Source organism: Planococcus citri, chromosome 4, assembly GCF_950023065.1.
Source record: "Planococcus citri chromosome 4, ihPlaCitr1.1, whole genome shotgun sequence".
In the NCBI taxonomy this organism is placed as follows: domain Eukaryota; kingdom Metazoa; phylum Arthropoda; class Insecta; order Hemiptera; family Pseudococcidae; genus Planococcus; species Planococcus citri.
In genome coordinates this window covers 50,826,049-50,841,430 of record NC_088680.1, presented here as the reverse complement: position 1 = coordinate 50,841,430, position 15,382 = coordinate 50,826,049, and the positions used below count along the sequence as shown (strand labels likewise).

Sequence of the window (15,382 nt, the reverse complement as noted above, 5' to 3'; positions counted from 1 at the left end):
TATCCAAATTTGACGTTACTTTGGAGGGAAAATTCTGGAAGAGGGGAGGGGAGAATTTAGAAATGAGCTCTTATGTCGTACGAGGTATTCAGATATATGTTTTCGAACCACCCGAGTTCGAATTTGATCTTCTAGGGAGGAGGGGCAAGGGTTGGAAAAACTAAATGAATAAAATTTCAGTTTTCACTTCTTTTTTTTTTATCAATTTAAATTTCAGTTTTGTAATTCATTGCAATGTTGAAAAAAAACAACAAAAAACTTGAAAAAACCTTCATTCAATAAAAAGTTTCTTATTCAAAAAAAAAAAAAAAATGAAAAATTGCATTACTTTGCAGTTTGCAGATACTAGTACATTTGTAAATTGTTCATTCGACTGTTTAGTACATATAAATTTGAAGAAAAAAAACTGGCCAAAAAAGGGGGAAATTACTAAAAAAAAAAAGTGAATGAAAACTAGAACAAAAAATCCAGTTTCAGTTTTCATTTTTCAGTAGGTATTTGCATTTCAATTTCACTTTCACTTTCAGTTTTCCACCCCATGCAAAATTCAAAAATGACCTCTAATCATTATTTTAAGGCTTCTAAGGAGTGGGAAAACATTTTCGAGAAAAATACCGTCGAAACAAAAATCAAACGACACATTTGAAAATTAATTTTTATATTATGCTAATATCGATAAAAATACAATTACGTAAAGAATAACACAATAATAGGGAAAAATAACCTTACCAGAGTAGTGAGAAAAGCGAATACAATATTACAGGCATTCATAATATTCATTTCATTTGATACTTGGTACTATAGTAATGTATTTTCCACCGCATCGTTTGACGATGACTTTTTCCAACTTTTTCATTTTTTTTCTTTTCTTTTTTCTTTAAAAAATAAACTTACGATTATTAATGAACCTTTCAACTGCCCACCATAACATTTATGCGAGGTTACTTGACGAACGCGAACTGTTGCTTAAAATGAGATTCCAAAAAATATAACAACATTTACATATTCTAAAATATCTAAACGGAAGAGTATTGCACCGACTATTCTCTAGGTTAAATAAATTATCAACGTAAAACGTCTTATACTTCTATAACAATTATTATTACATCACTATGTGTGTACATTCAATGCTACAAACGTTCTCGACGTTGAAAAATGAAAAACAGTTATAATAGCACCAAAACCTTTATGCAATTCCTGTATTTTGGCCAATCACTGATATCGAAGAAAGAAAAAAAATAAATAACCATCCAGGTAAAACGTAAAATTACATATACTCGTATGTATCAAATATGTAAATATCGATTATCGTTTCAATAACGCAAAAATATAAATGATAAAAACAAATAAAAGAGTTATACTCGTTACCTCTCGAGAGTAAACATACAAAAAAAAGGAATTCAATACTTGCAATTATTCTGACGTTGATCAATACTTTTTGAAATACGTATGATACTGTAGTAAAGACGACACGCTATCGATAGAATTCGATTTCAAGTTCGATAATCGCGTAGAATGCTGCACGATAGAAAACTGCTGCTGCGAGCTACTGGCGCAGGCCGAATTGAAACACTGGATTTGAGACGAAAAACAGCACTGGGCTCGTTGATAAGCAGACGACGAGTTGGGCGGCGTAAAATTCGATGATCTAAACGGATACGACGACGATGATGAATTTTGCACCGTTTTTTGGTTGTGATGAGAAGTGGTGGGTAACATGAGGGAATTCGATTGATTAGGGCAGGAGGGGAACATCGCTGGGTTACTGGGCGCCGGTAAGGCAGGATGAGGGGGTGGCGGTGGCGGAGGCGCGATAGGTCCCATATTAGGCGACGGTAATGTGAAGTTGAACGCTGCCGGAGATGTTGGGCTACGAAACGAAGCCGAAGCCGGGGTACTCCAAGGAGGAGTCGATCTAAACGACGATGACTCCGGAGGCAGAATTCCAGCACCGCCGGTATACGAATCGCAGAGTATAGGAGCGCTATAAGATGGCTCTCGAGATCGCATATAAGCCGGCACAGGAGACGATGATGACATTCGACACGAGTTTAGAACGTTGATAGGAGGTTTCAGGTGTTTAGGTGACGATAGAGGTGGAGGCGTTGGAGCGTACGAGTTGAAATTAGAGCAGAACGAAGAAGGTTGAGACGAGTATGGCAGCAAGGGCAAACCAGACGACTGTTGGCACTGCGCCGGCGACGGACCAGATAACGAATGATGTACAACACCGCATAGCTTCGAAGCACACACCGAAGGAGAGGAATACGAACACGAAGACAGATCGGACATCGAAGACGAAGCTGGAGGAGGCCTATACGAACAATACTTGGAATTATACGACGAGCAAGATCCGCTGGACGAACCCAACGTATCCGGTTTTACTCCCATCGTATTATCCAGGTACATTTGCGCCGGCGTCATTGCTAATCCGAGCAGAGGATCGTTCGGTAACGAGCTACCACGAGTAGAAGCTGGCATACAATGACTCGACGACGTTGAAACCGGAACGTTCGATTCACCGGCTCGCATTTGTTTCAACGCAGCCAAAGCTGAAGAGGACGAATACCCCTTGTAAGAAGGCGCGTTACTGGTCGACGAGGTATTCGTAGACGGTACGCTTTTAATAGTCACGTCAGCTGTGAGAGAAAACTCGACCGAATCGTTGCGAATTTTCGGCTTCGTCGAAGCTATACCATCCGATATGGTAGATTTGATCGCAGCACCGCTCGAGCTCACCGGTAAAATAGTCAAAGCTCGATGTTTGCCGCTCGTCAACGAAGGTAAATATAAACCACACTTAGAGGAAGCCACCGGGTTGCTTTCGATACTGCTCGATACACGATGACTGGTGGGGAACTTTCGAAGTTTACGATCAGATTCGACTGTCGTATCTCTGGGTTCGGATTTGATATTAACAACGCTACCGGTGGTTATCGGGATGACTGTAATATCGTTGGGAATTTTAGGAGGTAATTCGGCGACAACGACGTTAGCACTTTTTAGACAACTCGACGAAACAGTCGCGTTACTCGGTACACTTTCTGGCGGATTCGTTGGCTCGTCGTTGTTGTATTCGGTCGAATCGTTATTCGACGATTGTTCTTCGACTTCTGGTGGGGCTATTTCAGTACTACCCGCATCGGCCGAACTGTTTTCCAAGTTTATGTCATCGCACGAGGCTAAACTTTCAGCAAGGCAATCCGTACTACGAGAGAATTCCTCGACAACTAATTCGATACTTTTCTCGATTTGTAATCGTAACTCGTCGTCTAGCAATAGATCGGCGGAATTATCCATAGGTTCGGATTTCACCATCGGTTTTACACTCAGACTGGGTACGTCGTCCATCAAAACCGTTAATGGAGCATCCACGTCCATGATATCGTTCTGAGTCTCGTCATTTTCGACAACGTCGGGGGCTACGACGGCGGCAGCTTCGGTTTCGGTGTCAGCTTCGGTGGATTTTTCCGTTTCAGTATTCGTATCAACCTCGGTCTCCGTTATCGCACTCTGATTGTGATTATCTGACGTCGATGTTTCCGCATCCGGTATCGGTTCGGAAACTTGAGTCACTTCCTCCGGCTCGGGCGAATTATCGCCGTTGTTCGATAACGGCGACTTCAATATTTGTCATTCGTTGGTCAGCTTTTTACTCTTTTTCGCCGGCGGTGGGCCGCTGAAAGATTCGTCGCCGGTGTCGTCTTGCGCTCCATTATCAAACGCGTACATTGGTAACCATTTTCCCATCATTTGATCGAAAAATTCTTCCAGATTCTTCGCGTCGTTGTATACCTGACTTCCTTCCTGCGAAGTGAAAATATACAAAGGGTTAATATTTTGCTGTAATTTGAATCGTTGACAGCTACATGAGTGAAAAAAAAAGTTCGAGTTCTGCAACGAAGAAATGAAAACTTCGAATGTGCGCATTTTTCACTTTTGACCGGTCTTTAGGCTCCTAAAAATAAGAATTTAGCAGCTCAAATTAATTTTTCTGCTCTGAGTGAATTTTTTAAAATCTAAAAATTACAATTTTTTGAAATGCAGCGTTTTTCTCCATTAAAAATGTTATTTTTTGAGTAAAAATTATCAAATCAGTTTTGAAGTTTATATCGAATTTTGGAGCCTCCAGCGCAAGGCTCATTAATCAAAAAAGCTCGAAAAAGTAACCAAAAAGAGAACAAAACGTTGGTAAAACATTTTAATGTCAAGAAAAATTATCAAAAACACAGCACAATTCAAATTGAAATGTTTTCGTTTTTAATTTTAAAAAATTGGACTATTTTGCAACTTTTTGGTAAAAAAAAAAAACGAGGCTTCGGCAATTTATAGCAAATAAAGTGAAAATTTTTGCAGTTGACAAAAAAATCATTTTTTTGGCAAAAAACGAGACTTTTGTACAATTTTTGGAAACTAGTGAAATTTTTTAGCAAATTTACTGAAAAGCGAGAGGTTTTGTCAATTTGTTGCTAATTTCAAGACATTGACAATTTTAGCAAAAAGCATCACTTTTTAGCAATTATTGGCAACCAAAATTATACTTTTTGCACTTTTTGTCAAAAAAGCAAAACTTGTACAATTTTGGAAAAAAGTTGAACTTTTTAGGATTTTGTGCCAAAAAAGCAATTTTAGCAAAAGCATCACTTTTTGGCAATTATTGGCAAAAAATTCTACTTTTTTTGCACTTTTTGATAAAAAAGCAAAACTTGTACAGTTATGGAAAAAAGTTGAACTTTTTGGGGATTTTCTGCAAAAAAAAACCAATTTTAGCAAAAAACATCATTTTTGGCAATTATTGGCAAAAAAGTTATATGTATCTACTTTTTGCACTTTTGGTACAAAAACCGAGCTTGGACAATTTTGGAAAAAAGTTGAACTTTTTTGGGATTTTCTGCAAAAAAAAAAAAACAATTTCAACAAAAAGCATCATTATTGGCGAAAAAATTATACTTTTTGCACTTTTTGTCAAAAAAGCAAGCTTGGACAATTTTGGAAAAAATTTGAACTTTTTGAGGGTTTTCTGCAAAAAAAAAACAATTTTAGCAAAAAGCATCACTTTTTGGCAATTATTGGCAAAAAATTATACTTTTTTTGCACTTTTAGTCAAAAAAGCAAAACTTGTACAATTATGGAAAAAAGTTGAACTTTTTTGAAATTTTTTGCAAAAAAAAACAATTTTAGCAAAAAGCATCATTTTTGGCAATTATGGGCAAAAAAACTATACTTTTGACACATTTTGTCAAAAAAGCAAAACTTGTACAATTTTGGAAAAAAGTTGAACTTTTTTGGGATTTTCTGCAAAAAAAAAAACAATTTCAACAAAAAGCATCATTATTGGCGAAAAAATTATACTTTTTGCACTTTTTGTCAAAAAAGCAAGCTTGAACAATTTTGGAAAAAATTTGAACTTTTTGAGGGTTTTCTGCAAAAAAAAAAACAATTTTAGCAAAAAGCATCACTTTTTGGCAATTATTGGCAAAAAATTATACTTTTTTTGCACTTTTAGTCAAAAAAGCAAAACTTGTACAATTATGGAAAAAAGTTGAACTTTTTTGAAATTTTTTGCAAAAAAAAACAATTTTAGCAAAAAGCATCATTTTTGTCAATTATGGGCAAAAAAACTATACTTTTGACACTTTTTGTCAAAAAAGCAAAACTTGTACAATTTTAGCAAAAAGCATCACTTTTGGGCAATTATTGGCAAAAAAATTATACTTTTTGCACTTTTTGTCAAAACGTCAAGCTTGAACAGTTTTGGAAAAAGTTGGGACTTTTTTGAATTTTTGAAAAAGCGAGAATTACTTACTGGCGATTTTTGACAAAAAAACAAATTTTGACAGTTTTAGTAAAATGCAAAACTTTTTGGGAATTGCTGGCGAATGGTAATACTTTTTGGAAATTTACAATTTTTAGCAAAAACGCTACGCTTTTGGGCAATTTTTCTTGAAAAAAAAGTAAAATTTTTAGCAAATTTGCCAAAAAGTAAAAATTTTTGACAATTTTTAAAAAAGCGAGAATTTTTGACGATTTTTGGTAAAAAGCAAGACTTTATGATAAATTGGCAAAAAATTAAACCACCCAAATTGCGAATCAATTCGTTAAACAGATCGAAAATGATCCAGAATTCGATTTTCTAGCCAGCCAAATTAATTTTCGGGTCCTCGGGAGAAATTCAAAAATATTGAAATACTCGAAAATCACGCTGAAGGCTCCAGAATGGCTGGAAATTATTCAATTCGGATCAGGGGACTGGTTTTGCATGCCAAGGTCTCTAACAAACAGGACTTTGGGAAGGAACTTTCATCAAATGCTTCAATTCCACGAGTGAGGGGGAAAGAGGGGTGTTGAAAATTTATTTCAAACTAAATATTTTCAATTTCAAAAAAAAATTGAAAGGAGAATAATTTTCAATTTCGATTTTGAAAACGGAAAATGCAGAATCTTTTTGCAATTTATTTTGACAAAGAAGCAATTTTTCTAATTTCAAGAATACTTGACTAGAGAGTGAGTGAGAAAAAAATTGAAAATTATCAAAGAAGAAGAGAACGAATGAAAAATTTCTACGTTTGATTTTAAAAATAGAAATCCACAGGACATTCTTAAAATGTTGTTCTAAAGGAACATTTTTTTAATGTTTCAATTTTCGAGAGGGGGGGGGGAGGGGTTAATAATTATTTCAGCTGAATCAAAATTCTGCGAGAAAAAAAACTCGAAAATTTCCAATGATGAAGACAATAGGAGAAAAATCTTGATTTTTTGACAAATTTGGTGGGGGGGGAGGGGAGCAGGAGAAAAGTAGGCTGAGTAAGATGACGAGGACTGTTGGACACCCTGATGAAAGATGAGAAAATCAAAACTTTGCTGGAGGCTCCAGAATTGCTGAATTTCGCACGAAAGAGTCGGTATTAGCTTCGTAACTGATTTTCATTACCTTTACAGAGAAAGCCTAACTCAAAAAATCGTCACTTTTGGATTTTCAAAAATTCGCTAAAAATTATTGAAAAATCAATTTGGGCATGAAGGTTTCAGACCATGTTTTTTTTTCGGAGTGCAGAATTTGAAATCCATTCAAAAATTTATAAACTCGAACTTCCTCCTCCTCACTTGCTCAGTCGCTAGACATATTTTCAACTTGTTTCCGTCTATGGATAGGAACTTACTTCGTTGAAACGGTATGCATTTTTAAATATAAGTCTTATGTCTTTGACAACTTCGTGTAAACTCGTATACGGATTTTGGCAACTCTTCAGTAACCTTCGTCTGATAATATCCAAACTCATTGGTTTTCTGATTTTCTGATAATAATCGGTCATCTGAAAACATAGGAAGTAATATTTAATCACCAATTACCTATTTAAAAAAAACACTATTATCTCATTTTTAGACAACAGACGTTTCGAAATAGCCCATATCACGAAATTAACACTTCCTATCAATTATAAATATCAATAAAAATAATAAAACGTAAAATATTTATCAATTGGAAATAAAAAATTAGGAAATTCATATCGAACTAGAGACTTTAAATCGAACCGTATTCTACGTTCAAATAATTAATTACAGGTCAAACTGGTGACCTTTAAAATGCTCTATTTACCTCCGGACTAACGACTTCTCTGAAAGGAAGCGAGGGATCGTATTGGCAATACAATTCTAACAGTAATCGTTCCATGATAATACGCTCCTTAGGAGACATCTGTCCTTCGACGGCCTGATCATCGGTAGCGTTACGCACAGCGTTCACGCAATCCATGATATTTGTGCATAACATACATTGCCACGAATCTGTTTCTCTGTAAAAATTCCAACACGAAATATTACATATTATAAGAGTACATAGATAACAACCAGAAAGATATCAGGTTCATAATTGGCACAAAAAGATATACTAGTTTAAAAATAGATTCGACGTAGGTATCGACAAATTTCATACACGCGTTTAATCGTATCGAAACTAAATTTCCAATGCCAACTCGAAAATAATCTACCAGCACCTACCCAGGTAAAACAGGCAATGGAGGTATATGACAATTAATATGGAAAACTTTCGGACAGTTATCGCAACAGACTAATTCACCGCCATCCATACAAACAGCGCACCAGTCTTCGTTCGGGTCATCGCATCCTTTTTGAGTCTCTGGTTCAGCTATGAAAAAAAAAAAAAAAAAAAATGAAATAAAATTTACGCGAATGTAAACAAAATAAAAATATCGGAGTAACGGTAATTCGACCTCATTAGGAAGAATTTTGTTGACATTACGTTATTCCCATTATGATCGAGTACGTGCGTTTTCGTCGATATAATTACCTGTGTTTATAGAAGTAGAGTCGTTCGAATTTCCATGTAATAATTGATCAATTGGTGGTCCCGTTGAACTATCTACTAAAGGTGAATCACCTGGTTTGCGATTCGTTTCCGGTATTACTTTGATGCCATTGCTGTCTAGTCGGGCGATCGTGGCCATTAAATCGTTCACAGAGTCCTGAAAAATAGACTCGAATATAGTTAAGGAAATTCGAGGCGATTTTAAACACGAGATAATCGCATACTTGGCCAACTTTATCTAAATTCTTCGCTGTTTCTTCGGGTGAAGCTTTACCCTGATTCAATTGAGGACTAGGAGTTTTTGAAACAGAAGACGTTACAGCTACTCCTGTTCGATTATTTTACATAATTAATCATTTGAAGAAAATTTGCTACGGCGAATTAAGTCGTATTTAAATCGAACCTGCTGCAGGAGGCGTATCCGAAGGTTTAGATCTGGTCGGCGGAAGAGTGATTTTAAACGAATCGTCGTGCAGAACTTGAGGTTGCATACTGGTCGATGGGGCTGATTGTTTATGAGCGTTGGTATTTATCTGAGGCGTATGCCATTGCAGATGTTGTTGAGGCGAAGGACTCAGCGAATTTTCTCTCGATAGTATTTGACGTGCTTGTGGACTGACCATATTTGATCGACCTGGTTGTACGGTGACTTGAGGTTGCTGAAATCGAAAAAATCAGATAATATTCTAGACTTGTTTCCGTACGAAGGAATCAGATTGAAACTGAGTTGTCGAATCTAATAATACCATAATGGAAGACTGAGTTTGATACGTCTGTTGATACATTTTATTCAACGCCGGAGAATACTGCAAAGTTCTGGACATTCCAGCTTGAGGCGATGCTGACTGAACGCGAGCATTCGAATTCGTATCCGCGTTTTGATACACAATCTACAAAATAATACATCACGTTAATTCATCGTAGAGAACATGCTGCTATATTAAGCCAACGATTACTAACTAGCGAAGGATTTGATTTATCAGCAGTCATGAGTAATTTTCGAAGGCTTTGGTCATAATTGGCTACAGTATTATAGAGTGAATTTTGAGGATGTGTAGATGACGTGACTTGCTGCTGATACGCGGTAAGACCCACATTTCTTCCAGGTTGTTGATTAGTTGAAACTGCACAAAATAAACCATTCGTTAGAGATAACTTCTTCGAGACAATTTATCTGAATTTTTTTAGTCTCGCTTACCCGAATATAGAACATTACTCGAAGGTACCCGGATGTGTGAAATTTGTTGGCGCAAATTTTGTACACTGCCTTGGCCCGAAGGTCTGCTATAAGTATTATTCATAACTTGATTAACTTGATTTGTACCATAAGCCGGAGGTGGAACGAACATTTGACTATTCATCGCATGATTCATTTGAGCAACGTTCTGCTGTTGATGAAAATGTTGTTGTTGCTGTTGTTGTGCCCCAAGCTGTTGCATGTGTTGTTGTTGCTGCTGCTGCTGATGACTGTGCTGAGAAGCAGTCGCTTGAGAGAGCTGCTGCTGCTGTTGGTGCATTTGCTGTTGCACCAATGGACCGACAGGAGGAGCGTACTGACGACCGTCCACGATGATTATTCCCAATCGAGAAATTGCTACGATCGAATGTATAAATTAAACAAACGAAATTCTGAAATACTCGATTGAATCGGAAAAGATCATAAATTATTTTACCGTGGCGAATTTCATTCGATTTATCTAACGCGATTTGAATTCGAACCGGAATTTCAGGGTTGGGTATATCAGCTCGTTTACTTTTAACGTTTTGAAGATGATTCAACATTGCTCTGAAAAAAGTACATTGGTAAAAAAAATGATCCACTCGAGACGTTTGAACGAATAAAAATTGCTCACGTTTTAGTCTTCAAGACGGCCATATCAGATCCTCTTTCGAGCGCACTACTAATAAAGTCAGTACAATGATCGGTAAGCAACGATAGTTGTTCTAAAGCAACTTTTTTCTCGTTCAGGGTTCTCTGCTTCGTGTCACAGATTTCATTTAACTTCTCGACTAAATATTTACCTCTGGTAGTGATCGCTTCTGTCAGTCTGAAATGACGATACGAGTTTTAAAAAAACGTCCTTGAAAAGGAAGGCTAACACGAATAGTAAATTACGCTTACTTCATGAATGCTTGCATGATTTCATTATTTAGTGCTTTCTTCTTGTCTACGATCATCTGTTGTCTGTCATCGATTACTTTCATAGCGCTTTTAAGTAATTGTCTTTTGTAACTGGAGAAAATAAATTTGATTTAGCATTCAATAACTCGTTGAAAAAATACAGCAATTTCGAAAATTCGCACTTACTTTACTTCTGCGAGCAATGTATCGATATTTTTTCTGGTTTGAGTGGCTATTTCATCTATAAACTTATAGTTATGTTGTCTGTGTTCCGTTAGTTGACAATCTCTACACGTTAATTTGTCGCAAGTTTCACAAAACAATGTTAATTTTTCCTGCACAAATCGAACATTCGTAAATAGATTGAAATATCGCTGAATTGATTATGAGATGAATGAATCAAGGTACCTGAGGATGAGTAGAACAAGCTATAGTTTTCAGTTTAGTATCAATCATATTATGCGAATTGTTATCAGAGTCAGCTTCTTCCTTTGGCTTGATGGTATGTTCTTTGGTAATTTTCAATCTTTGATGTGCCTGGGGAAAAAATAAAACGAACGGATTAGCTCTCAATTAGCTCTAATCGTGTTCAAATTCCGAAATTTGGTAACCTTACCTGGACACAAACATCGCATAGGAAATCATTACACTCGACACACCAACTAGTTGCATCCAACGAATCGTGACAATTTGTGCATTTTACGTTAGCTAATCTCGAAGCATCGTTATTCCCTTGTACGTTTTCGGTATTCGGGACCGAACAAGCCAAAAAATGATTATCGAGCAAGGAACTTGAAATTATTTTGCAAATTTTGCAATAAACGCCGCCTGTAAAATGAAAAGTGATAGTATCGTTGTCGTACTTTCTCTTCTAGTGACCACGTAAACCGTTCAACTTACTCTTTGTTTCATTACTTATCGAATTAGATGGCGTATTAATACAGTCGATACAAGCGGAATGAAGACACTCGAGTAATTTCACTTCTTCGAATCGTGTGACGGATTTATTACAGAAAACACACTGGAATATTGACCAAGGAGTGTTGGATCCATCGTCGGTAGCGCTAGGACTCACTTCATCCGAGTCACCAGCACCATTCGTTTTGGCTGTCGAACGATCTTCTCGTTCTGATTTCACACAACTGCTGCGAGCAGTTTGTGTTTCCATATTATCTGTCTACAGCTGATCTAAGGAGCAAAAAACACATCTTCATTAGTAACCAAAACACTCGACCCAATACGGTTTCTCGGAGAAAAAATTCTCGTCTAGAGTTAAATTTTCAATTTCAATTGAAGAAAATTCTAGATGATTTACCGCCTAGTTTTCACAATTGATATTCTAATCAATACTCACATTTCAAACTGGCATCATGTATGTACAGCTGGTATCGTGTTGATAATTCATGTGAACTTGGAATTTGTTTATTACTATTTGCTCACGAACCGAAATTAATTATCACTAACGTCTATTCCGCTTCCGACGTCTGGGAAGATAGCGAATTTACTTCCGATAAACGCAGACAGCCATTTTGTACTGAAGTACTTATAACGGTAAAGGATTTTAGAAAAGGTTTCAAAAAGCTACCAATTTCTTCTCAAACTTCAAGGCTCAAAGTCGGGCTCAGGTTATGCCTGCAAAAAAAAAAGAACAAAAGTAAATACGGTAAGTCTTATCAAAATACGTCAAATTACCCGTTTTACGTTGAAAAACACTCGAATTACCAACTTTCATTAGTAATTTACGCGTAATTACGAACTTTCGCGTCATAAAAAAACACACCTGCGTGAATCATCAACGTTGATCGAAGTGTTTGCCAAGGTCATTCAACTTCGAAACAAGAAAACCGCTAATCAGCTGAAAATTCGGACAAATTTTTGAAAAATTTGTTCGATTTTTTCATCTTTTGATGTAGAAATTTTTCTATTTGACCCTTTGAATTCATCTTCGAAGTAAAGCTCTCTGCTTTCATATTAAAAATTCTGTAAAAACTAAAACGGAGCGTAGTTTTTCATTTACGATTTTGGAAAGAAAAACACTAAATCTACGATATCTCAACACTGTTGAGATCAATTTTTTACTGATAACCGCAACATGAAAATTTTGCAAATTGTTACAACAAAATTTCCTTGTTCCGACTTGAAATCCAGTGATAAAACTTCCAAAATGACTATTGTCTGTTCGAATTACTTCTCGAATACTTTGATTTCGTGAAAATCTTACAAGAACTTGAATTTTCAGTATTTTCTTTACAATACGATGATTTTTCATCGTGTTTCTTCTCTATTGCAAGTTTAACTATCGTACTTGATGTCAAGCCGATTCAGATACTTCGTTTCAAAAATCACCGGAGTGATCTCAAGAACTACTCGTTATGGATGCATAACCTATTGCATTCTAGAGTTTATTGGAGATATCTCGATTGTAAGTTGATCATCGTGTTTTATATCTTGAAAATCTTACACGATTGTGTTTTTTTTTTACCCAATTTTCATTTTCAAGTGTTCCGGTCCTTCGATGCAACCAACTTTATACACCGGTGATATAGTTATAAGCGAATTTATTAGTATTAGAAATTATCGTTTCAATTACGGAGATATCGTAGTATCTAAGTCGCTGTCGGATCCTAAACAATTCATATGCAAACGAATAACAGGGTTACCCGGTGATAAAATGAAGATGAATTTTGCAAAGTATCAATACGTAAGTGATTCGTAAGATTTCATCATAATCATCGCGTAGTTCTATTAAAATATCACCCCTAATTCAACCATCTGTCGTAGGTTCCTATGGGCCATGTTTGGCTGGAAGGTGATAATCGTGATTTTTCTTCCGATTCCCGTGATTATGGACCTGTACCACAAGGATTAATAAGAGGTAGAGTTATATGCCGAGTTTGGCCATTGAAAGATATTACCATGTTAACTGTAAGAGCGGAATGATTTTTAAAATTATGTTCGGGTGTAAAGGTTTTTAAGTAATATACGTTAAAACGTTGTGTTGTATAATCTTCTTTTTTTTTTTTTTGAAAACACCTGTATAACAAATTGTAATTCTTGTTATTGCCATAGAAAAAAGGTGAAAAAATTATAATACTATCGACTATCGAGCAACGGTTCTGAGAACAGCAATTGGACTCCCATTTTGATCAATGATTCCTAGAATACGTACTGGAAAATTAGCGTTTAATTACAAGTCAAGTTTTGGCATCAAAGGTACATATCTGTACGTCTTGCCAAGAGGACTGGAAGGATCGCTCGTTTCTATCACAGCACTGCAATCGAAACAAATTAAACGAGTGAAAATAGAAGCCAGAGGAAACGACTCTCGAAAAATAAAAAACAAAATCGTACATTTTAAAATCATCAGACTCGTCCAGAAGATTTTCATCTGTAAATGTTAATTCTGTAGGTCTAATGGAACCAAAAAAGTCAGTAATAGGAACTTTGGCAGGGTCTCTGGCGAAAAGATCAGTTCTCACTCCAACCGTTGATATACAGTCATGTTTCGGGCAAACGGCGAGCTGAAATGACACTATATTCAGCACTAGCTCTTATTCGATTCATTAAAAAATAAAAAATCTTAGCCACTCACAAAACTGCTCATATTCAGCGAACTATCCGGTTGTACTTTTTCCAAAAAGCGTAACGCGTAAAACGTATAACGATCAATAATGTAAACGCCAATGGCAGGATCAACATGGTGCTAAAAATGAAACATAATTCAATAATTATCAACTCGAGCAAATGTTGAGAATCGATCTCTCAAATGGGAAATTACCGATAAAGAATCTTCACCGACTAGACTGCTAGCCATAGCTAGAATATTAGGAGAGTAAAATTTTTCATACATCGATGCTGCTTGGCAAGTATCTATCATGAAAAATATTTCATGATATCTGCAAAATAACAGTATAAAATATTAGATCGATAAAAACTTGGAATTCTAAGCGATTTTCATACACGAAGTATACCTTCTTTTTTGCCACATTTGTTCCAATGCATCGGCCAACTCTTGACTAGTTATTTCTTCGGAATCTTGGAATTTCAAGAAACCGTCTCCTCCATGACCGGTTAAATAGATCAGGATATTACTACCTTCGTCGGTCAATAATTGTTTCGAACGAGGAGTATCTGATGGTAAACGACTAGTTAATAATCTAACGAAATTTTCCACAGTGACCTAGAAATGTCCACAAGATCAGAATACAATTCCATGTCAAGTAAATGGTATTTTTTAATTCGACGATGATTACTTCGTATCCTCGGTAATCCACTTCAACATCATCACCGTAAACGTTCAACTGCTGATCGGCGTTATTGAATACAGTGGCTGGTCTAGGGTTTCGAGGATTGCAAGCCATGTCATCGGCTATCATCAATATTATTTGACTAAAAATAATGAATTTACATTAAAACCTTAACTTAATCAATATTTAAGAAAACGAAATCAATATTTACCTGTCAGGTATGCCCAATCTTTTCACACTCCGGTAAATGGATAATACGTTGGCTACATGACGATAATTGAACCAAAATCTCGACGTGTCGACCAACACTGCCCAATTATTAGTGTGACGAGCCTGAAAATAAAATTCTACAATTAGATACGAAATTTTCAAGTTTTGAAAACTTTGCTCTGAGAGGTGGTTACCTGGATTTCTATGCACAAAACGCATAGTATCGCGAATAAAAAATTCAATTTGATATTCATTGGAATACCATTGGGAATAATATCAAACTCTTCAGTTATTTGAACGTTCAACTGTTCATTCCTAATGCAAATTCAAGTAAATTAATTAATTAAAAATTTTTTAACCAAAATTTTTTAGAAACAACGAAGTGTTTTATCAGTTTGTTTTGATTGAAAAAACAACGATTTATACGACAATAAAAAAACTGGATAGTGCCATTTTCGGGTTTCCTGGATTCAATTT

At 36.0% G+C, this 15,382-nt stretch overlaps 4 protein-coding genes across 4 annotated transcripts; 1 reads left to right on the top strand and 3 right to left on the bottom strand.

The window, feature by feature from the left end:
* Positions 1-1,428: 1,428 nt before the first annotated feature.
* LOC135845197 (mucin-5AC-like) lies at positions 1,429-3,381 on the bottom strand. Its single transcript, XM_065363664.1, has one exon. It carries the CDS (start codon positions 3,379-3,381, stop codon positions 1,429-1,431), a length of 1,953 nt encoding a protein of 650 aa, XP_065219736.1.
* On the bottom strand, positions 3,355-12,067 carry LOC135842411 (E3 ubiquitin-protein ligase TRIM33-like). The gene is made up of 18 exons (XM_065359861.1): positions 11,803-12,067; positions 11,349-11,636; positions 11,065-11,276; positions 10,857-10,985; positions 10,635-10,783; positions 10,449-10,559; positions 10,180-10,374; positions 10,000-10,112; positions 9,525-9,920; positions 9,287-9,450; positions 9,073-9,216; positions 8,730-8,985; positions 8,551-8,654; positions 8,309-8,483; positions 7,999-8,146; positions 7,598-7,793; positions 7,161-7,313; positions 3,355-3,807 (listed from the first exon to the last, which is right to left on the bottom strand). Exons 2-18 carry the CDS (start codon positions 11,614-11,616, stop codon positions 3,634-3,636), a joined length of 3,087 nt encoding a protein of 1,028 aa, XP_065215933.1. The 5' UTR covers positions 11,617-11,636; positions 11,803-12,067; the 3' UTR covers positions 3,355-3,633.
* Positions 12,068-12,352: 285 nt separating this feature from the next.
* On the top strand, positions 12,353-13,454 carry LOC135842426 (mitochondrial inner membrane protease subunit 1). The gene is made up of 3 exons (XM_065359880.1): positions 12,353-12,870; positions 12,949-13,149; positions 13,230-13,454. The coding sequence occupies exons 1-3, from the start codon at positions 12,757-12,759 to the stop codon at positions 13,386-13,388; spliced, it is 474 nt and encodes a 157-aa protein (XP_065215952.1). The 5' UTR covers positions 12,353-12,756; the 3' UTR covers positions 13,389-13,454.
* On the bottom strand, positions 13,430-15,306 carry LOC135842424 (putative GPI-anchor transamidase). Its single transcript, XM_065359877.1, has 8 exons — positions 15,100-15,306; positions 14,907-15,028; positions 14,702-14,837; positions 14,420-14,628; positions 14,227-14,344; positions 14,041-14,151; positions 13,800-13,969; positions 13,430-13,720 (listed from the first exon to the last, which is right to left on the bottom strand). Exons 1-8 carry the CDS (start codon positions 15,157-15,159, stop codon positions 13,636-13,638), a joined length of 1,011 nt encoding a protein of 336 aa, XP_065215949.1. The 5' UTR covers positions 15,160-15,306; the 3' UTR covers positions 13,430-13,635.
* Between the last annotated feature and the right edge of the window lie 76 nt (positions 15,307-15,382).

Excerpts from the sequence above, each read along its gene's own strand:
- LOC135845197 (XM_065363664.1), bottom strand. The coding sequence starts at position 3,381 with ATGGACGTGGATGCTCCATTAACGGTTTTGATGGACGACGTACCCAGT.
- LOC135842411 (XM_065359861.1), bottom strand. The coding sequence starts at position 11,616 with ATGGAAACACAAACTGCTCGCAGCAGTTGTGTGAAATCAGAACGAGAA. Across the intron at positions 10,986-11,064 it reads TATGCGATGTTTGTGTCCAG|GCACATCAAAGATTGAAAAT; the intron begins GTAAGGTTACCA and ends TTTTTTCCCCAG. Across the intron at positions 10,113-10,179 it reads GCCGTCTTGAAGACTAAAAC|AGCAATGTTGAATCATCTTC; the intron begins GTGAGCAATTTT and ends TACTTTTTTCAG.
- LOC135842426 (XM_065359880.1), top strand. The coding sequence starts at position 12,757 with ATGTCAAGCCGATTCAGATACTTCGTTTCAAAAATCACCGGAGTGATC. Across the intron at positions 12,871-12,948 it reads TTATTGGAGATATCTCGATT|TGTTCCGGTCCTTCGATGCA; the intron begins GTAAGTTGATCA and ends TTCATTTTCAAG. Across the intron at positions 13,150-13,229 it reads ATTTTGCAAAGTATCAATAC|GTTCCTATGGGCCATGTTTG; the intron begins GTAAGTGATTCG and ends CATCTGTCGTAG.
- LOC135842424 (XM_065359877.1), bottom strand. The coding sequence starts at position 15,159 with ATGAATATCAAATTGAATTTTTTATTCGCGATACTATGCGTTTTGTGC. Across the intron at positions 14,838-14,906 it reads AGATTGGGCATACCTGACAG|TCAAATAATATTGATGATAG; the intron begins GTAAATATTGAT and ends CATTATTTTTAG. Across the intron at positions 13,970-14,040 it reads CGCTGAATATGAGCAGTTTT|CTCGCCGTTTGCCCGAAACA; the intron begins GTGAGTGGCTAA and ends GTGTCATTTCAG.